Source organism: Vigna unguiculata, chromosome 5 (genome assembly GCF_037176805.1).
Source record: "Vigna unguiculata cultivar grain cowpea cultivar isolate G323 ecotype 2 chromosome 5, ASM3717680v1, whole genome shotgun sequence".
In the NCBI taxonomy this organism is placed as follows: Eukaryota; Viridiplantae; Streptophyta; class Magnoliopsida; order Fabales; family Fabaceae; genus Vigna; species Vigna unguiculata.
Genome location: NC_140796.1, coordinates 11,077,964 through 11,084,856, shown reverse-complemented (window position 1 = coordinate 11,084,856; position 6,893 = coordinate 11,077,964). Strand labels below are relative to the sequence as shown.

Below are 6,893 nucleotides of genomic sequence, written 5' to 3'. Positions count from 1 at the left end.
TAATAAAGGTGTGTTAATCTCGTATCCACTTTTATAAAAGTGTCAATTATATCACAATTTTTGAATAAGTATTTCAATTAGGTCTCTTCCAGGCAAAATTTACAATGCTATTAAAGACATACCACATGTCAATATATGGTTTTTCTAATTTATTTTTACAAAAAAATAAATAAAAAATGCAACGTGTTAGGTTCTAGTGTGACATGTGACATGATCAGTGACACGTGACAGTATTAATGTCACCATCAAATGTCATTGTTTTGATTTCAATTTAGTTTTCATATATGTCTCAATGATTCAATTTAGTATCTACTTATGTGTCTTTGGTTCATTTTTTACCCAATTTTTTTACTAATTAAAATTATTTTAATCCATTTTTTATAAGATTAAAAATAATTAAGTATAAATAATTTTACAAAAATTAAATATTGATATTTATATTAAAATTTAGTGGTAAAATTCATTTTATTAAGTCATTTTTAATAAAAACAATTAGTACAACATTCATACAAATAAAAAATTTGGTTTAAAATTAGTGAGAGACAATATTGTTCTATTTTGAAAAAGAAAAGTAATAATTAACAAAACATGAGTTAATAATATACAATAATGTAATAGGTTAAAAATTCATTTTCAATAAAAAATATTAGTGTAACATTTGTACAAATAATAAATTTGGTACGATATTGAAGAGAAACAATATAAATATCAATACTTAATTTTTTTAAAATATTTATACTTAATTAGTTTTAATATTTATAAAAAAATGGATTAAAAAATATTTTAATTGTTAAAAAAAGTTAGGACAAAATTAAATTAGAGATACATAGCTAGGGACTAAGTTGAATCAAGACTACATATATGAGAACTAACTTGAAATCAACCCAATGACATTTGATAGTGACACTAATACATGACATTGCATCATTGCCATGTGACACTGACAATGTCACGTGTCACACCATGGACCTGACACATGACACTTTTTTTGCAAAAAAAACACAAATTGACATGTGGCACGTCATTAACAACGTTAGTATTCTTCTATTTGGAAATGACCTAATTGAAACACTTTTTCAAAAGTTGAGATACAATTGACACGTTTTTAAGAGCAAATACTAGATTGACACACCTTTACCAAAGTGTGTATCATTTGAGTAATTAATTCTATATTAAATTGCTATTTTAAATTTTTCATAAAATATGTAGAAGTAAATAAGGGTTATATTTGTCTTATGATATAAGATGATAAAATGTTAACTTTCAAATTCTGTGATATAACAAATAATCTATAATCTAAGACTGACACTTTAATTTGTGTTACGTATTTATATTTGGCACATGTCCGTATCTTATATTTTAAGATACTTTATCAATAATTATTAATGAAATATTTAATATATAAATTAATAATACCTTCATGATTACAATAAATTATAAATTTTTATGTTGAAAATGTTTAATACATTTTATGTTATTTTGGATTGACACAATAACATTAACACGTATCAAATGCGTATTGCCAATTGTATCCGATACATGTATGATCTATCTTATCTCCATTATAGTTTAAAACTCAATGAAACTTTTGTTACTCAGACAAATATACCTTGCTGCCACAAGGAAAAATGATAAATGTAAAGTGATTTTATGATGTTGGATATTCCATCAGAAAATGTACATCGCAAGTTGTATCAAGGAAAATGAAGCCAAAGGTGAGCGGTAAATTCGTGGTAATGTTCGTTTACACAACAAACAGAACTTTTGGCTGCACCACAGAGTGCCACCAATGTAATATAGGCTTCAAAATAACATCATAACTGGTAACTACATATTTTGTAGCACCTACAAGATGGAAATAATTTGTCAAATCTCCACCTTAATGATTTTATTTTAGTGAATTGTTGGAGACCTTGTGTCAAAGCAGATGTCGAGGTCAAGGAAGCTTTTAGTATGGCCAATCCCTGCACCATGAAATCAACAGACATGAATATACTATTGTTATTTCATTCAGTACGAGAGAACGTGTCTTACCTCCTTCACACCAACGCTAATCACCCTTTCCTCCAAGTCAGAGAGAGGAATTTTTAACCTATTTAAATAAGAAATAGTAGAAATGGATGACATTGGAGTCACAACTAAGTCATCTGTCACCATAAACGTTGATGGTCCTTTCACAAATCCTTTACAACTGCGTGAATCTCCAATACAGGACTTTGGATTCATGATCTCCAATCGAGCATTCTCGTCATACCCATAAGAACGAGGCCTGGCTGAAGTACTAAGAGAAAAACGATACTCTCTGCCATCAAAGAAAGTATTGCAATAATAAACAGGCAAGGATACCTCGCCAATTGGTAATATCTGATCACTGACGCTGAATAGAGAGGCACATTTAGGATTAGCTAGTTCCACTTTCACTCTATGTGACCTTAAATATCTATCAGGACTTAGTTCAGAAATGCTCTTGGATAATTTATCTATGCTGCTCAAAGAAGAACTTCCTTCCAACATATGCAACACTCTACCCAAAGGTAAAGTCAGAAAACTAAAAAGAAAATCTGCAAAATCTTCCTCACCATCAACAAGCACAATCTTTGCATTTGATTTTCTTACCAATGCCCTCACAACTATCTTTCTACCTTTACTTTCATCAGATGATTCATCTCCTCTGTCAAGCCAGGATTGATTTATTGGGTTAAAATCGTCAACACGTGGTTCCTTCTTGAAGACAAAATCTGTCAAAGGGTTCTTTGATATAAACGACAACTTGAGAAGATCAACAACCTATACAAAACACAAAGAACGAATCAGAGAGAGAAAGTAGTAAAACTAACAACAATAAACGAATAGCAATATAGCATACCTCTCTCTTGCTGATATCCAAAGTTTGTTCCTCAATAGCATCCATGTCTCTGATTCCAAGCTTCTGAAGTAGATTCACATTTGTTACAAGAACATTAGGCAATACAGAAAGATCGTCACAAATTATAAAAGAAGCAGTTTCCTTAACAAAACCATTTTCTAGAGTAATATTTTCTGGGGACACTATTCTGTTCATTAGTTTTCCACAACTGCATCTTTGATTGCTGAAAATGCTTAAAAGGCTCCCATTTGTCTTCCTACTACACCCCAAGTCCTCACACAGGAAATACTCTGTGGGGTGAGTGTCGTCGATGTTGAGTTTCAGGGGTTGGCAATAAGATTCCATAGAGGTCCTTGGGTGCAGAAGCATTTCTTTGCATTTCTGTGTCCATAGATGCTCTTCTTCAAGATGGGACACACCCTCATACAATGAACTCAAGCTACCAATTTTCAGTGGTGGAATATTTGACTCTTTACCAACGAGTCGTGTAATAGTACCTAAAGGCAATGCTAAGAAACTCACCAGAACATCCACGAAATCCTTTTTTGCCTCAGCAAACAGAACTTTGTTTTCATTTCTGTCCACCAAAACTTTGAGGGGAACTTTGTAAACCTCCTCATTTGATGGAGCTTCTGTTGCAGCCATGGTTGCAATTGTAGAACAACACCTAAGCCAAAATGCACGTTTTTTGTTTCTCTTCCTTGCGTTTTCAGCTCTGCCAGTTTGTTTATTTTCAAAGTGAATCTGAATATTTTTTAAATGTTTTTTAGGGTTATGAGATTATTTTCCTTTAAAATGCTCAGGTTAACTACGTAATTTCAAATTTTCTGAGGAACCGTCCTCAAGTTATACTAGTGAATATTTTGTTTAACATTATGTCGAATTAAGATTATTTAATTCTTTCTATAATTGAAACTATTTCAAATGTGATTAAAAGACTTCAAAGGCACTCATAATTAAAAAAAGAAAAAAAAAAGAGATGGAGTAAATGCATTTACTAAGCTCTAATAACCAAAGAAAGGTGAGCTACCGTGACACGAGGACAATTCTATTCTAGAAGTATTCTTTGGGCAAAGAATAACAATTTCATTTTACCTTTTATTAATTAATTATAAATGATATAAACTAATATACCAAGTAATAAAGAAATAGTTATATACTGGCAATCTTAACAAATAATTTCACAACATTAAAATATTATTCTTAAAATTTATATATTTAATTATTCTTATAATACAATAAATTATTAATACAATAAAATACATAGTTTAATATTAAGTTTTTTTTAAATGATAGTTTTAAAATTGTATTTAATATAAGACCTTATTTAAATGATTTATTCTAATTTTATCTTTTTGACTCATTGAATATTTCAATATTTGAGAATGTTTTTCTAGTTCCCTTTCTAAAGAATTAATATGAAATCGCACCTACTATCCTTTCAATCTTAATAAGGAACTCATTTAATTGAACAATTGGATCATTAGTATAAATATATATGCTTCAAAATAGATGAAAAAGTTGAATTTGTGTTATTTTTATTTTCACGTTCAGCTTCCCTTTTATCACTTTAAAAAAAATTATTTTTCTATTCTTCATCAATATATCTATTTAAACAAAGTTCAAAATTTAAAAAATAAACTATTAGGGCTAAAAACGGGTTATGAAAAAATACACAATAATTACTTCGTATGTTCATATAAAAATTTACTATACAAAAGGCGCTTGAAATAAGAAAGAAATAGTGTACTATGAAAGTCATATTTCATTATCAAGTAGTACAAAGAGAGATTTATCTTTTTCTATAAGAATGGAACAAAACAAGTGAGAAATGATAGTAGAATAATGAGTTTACGTATAACTTTCTTTTTCTTCTTCAAACAAAAGAGAACATATGATAGAGTGGGAGACAAACACACATGGTAAGTAGCTCATAAAACAAGAGAAGAGAAAATAAAAAAATCTTAATAATTTTAATAGGATCTACACAAGGAAAAGCACTTGTCATTCATTGATTATTGGGGGCATCCCAAAAAGTGTCTGGGTCAAAATATGGCTTTTAAATTAAGTTTTGAATTAGTGGATGCTGCCAAAGGTAATGACGATATCATACGCAAAAAGGAAGAGACTCGTAGAATGGTAGAGGCAAATTTAGCTTTTGCACATTTTCGATAGTCCATGAACATGATCTATATGGACATGTAGACCCATGAATCCATACATCTCAATCGAAAAAGAACCAAAATTGATGAATATATCTCTCAAAACTAACAAAAAGGAAACGAAAAACAAAACATAAAAACCTCACATAGTATAACAACATTATTACTTAGTGATCAATATGCACATTCTCAAATTAAAAGTCCTACTAATGAAGATAAGACGTAATTCAATGCTCATATAGGATGAAACACCCCATGTAACATGCATGTTTTAGACATTGATCTTTCGATTTGAGAACAAATGATAATATGAGAAAGAGATTTTTGTCAAGTACTTCGAGTTAATAAAAGAAGTACAAAGATACAAATGATTTATGCTTGTATCATTAAATTGTTAACAATTTGGTTCATATATATATATATATATATATATATATATATATATATATATATATATGTATGTATAATTAAATGTGTTAGGATCATTATATTTTATTAGTCAATTTAATAAATTGATCTAGTTAATTATATATATGGCCAAGATTGTATCATTACATCATGAAAAATATTAACTATGTAGATACCCATAATATTCTAGTTTGATGACGGAGACAAATTAGGAATATTGCTTTTAGAAAAGTAACCGTCAAAGGTTAGATAAAGGGGTTATGGTCCCTATCTGAGAGCACGTGATTATCATTCCGTTCTTCTCTCTTTCTCCCCATCAGAAGAGAAAATCAAGAGGAAACTAAGGGTGCTCTACAAGTGAAAGACCATAAACCTAAATTTATCTACTGTTTCCAGGTACGCTTTCGCTTTCAATCTTTTGGGATATCAGGAACTATATTTTATTTGTGGGTTCATTGTATTTATGTTTTCATAAACTAACATAAATCTCCTTTAAGGATTAACACTAACATCCTATGTTAACATGACACCATTATAAGATCGTAATTTTGCATAATCTCTCATTAGCATTGAAAATATTGAAACTAAAAATGTTGATTAATTATATGGTGAAAATGTTCCATGAGCATACAATACTTGAAAAAGAGAAAGTTCAATACAAAAACTTTTTGAATTATAATTCTATACATGTTCAAAATGTTCAAAAATTTAATGTCATGTTTATCAATAATTTCTGAAGGACAACAATATAATTTATTAACATTGATGAAGCTTAAAGAGACATAAATAACTTATATCAATATCATTGCATCAATTTATTGGCCTCTACAATATGTTGAATGTTGACATCTTGATAAACTACCATGCAAGAAAAATATCTTCCTTACCTAGAATTAAATATAAGACAACATAAAGTGTATGTCTTCCATTAATGCTTCTTAGAATTTTCTGATAAACTTGATTTTAGAATTTAATGAATAAATATTAAGGATAAACTATTTCTAGTGTTGAAATTTGTCTTCCTGATATATTTTTAGTCATGATTATGTTACTTTGTCAAAAGATTGTTCTCTCAATTCAAAAAAAATTCTTATTTAGACATCTTGAAGGAGAAGATGAAATTATCAAAAAAATATTGTTTATAAAGAAATTTTGATTTCTCAACAAGTGACACTATCCTAATTTATTTGTGTGTCATGTCAGGGGCGGCTCAAGAGTTTTGAAAGCCTAAAATAAATTTAAAAGAGTAAGGTCTTTTATTTAAAATTTATTTTTTGAACTTTTTTTGATAGAAAATTATTTATTAAATTATCATAATTAATTTTATTCAACATTTCTTTTTCAATATATGATAGGGCTAATTCGTCTAATCTTTCTTGGGACATTGTTGATCTTAAATAAGTTTTTATCATCTTTAGCTTTGAAAAACTTCTTTCGATCGAAGCAACTGACACTAG

General features: G+C 28.9%; 1 protein-coding gene across 2 annotated transcripts; it reads right to left on the bottom strand.

Moving 5' to 3' along the window:
* Window positions 1–1,596: 1,596 nt before the first annotated feature.
* Window positions 1,597–3,624, bottom strand: LOC114186070 (uncharacterized). Of its 2 annotated transcripts, XM_028074084.2 has the most exons (4): window positions 3,389–3,624; window positions 2,867–2,929; window positions 2,035–2,787; window positions 1,597–1,964 (listed from the first exon to the last, which is right to left on the bottom strand). In XM_028074084.2, exons 1-4 carry the CDS (start codon window positions 3,509–3,511, stop codon window positions 1,815–1,817), a joined length of 1,089 nt encoding a protein of 362 aa, XP_027929885.2. In that variant the 5' UTR covers window positions 3,512–3,624; the 3' UTR covers window positions 1,597–1,814. The 2 variants fall into 2 exon arrangements, with proteins under 2 accessions (XP_027929885.2, XP_027929884.2); XM_028074083.2 differs by having other exon boundaries at window positions 2,867–3,614.
* Window positions 3,625–6,893: the final 3,269 nt, after the last annotated feature.

Bases quoted from the DNA above. Each gene is read 5' to 3' on its own strand.
- LOC114186070 (XM_028074083.2), bottom strand. From the start codon at position 3,511: ATGGCTGCAACAGAAGCTCCATCAAATGAGGAGGTTTACAAAGTTCCC. The intron at 2,788-2,866 runs GTATGCTATATT...TGTTTTGTATAG, and splicing joins TGGATATCAGCAAGAGAGAG to GTTGTTGATCTTCTCAAGTT. The intron at 1,965-2,034 runs GTAAGACACGTT...TTCATGGTGCAG, and splicing joins TTAGCGTTGGTGTGAAGGAG to GGATTGGCCATACTAAAAGC.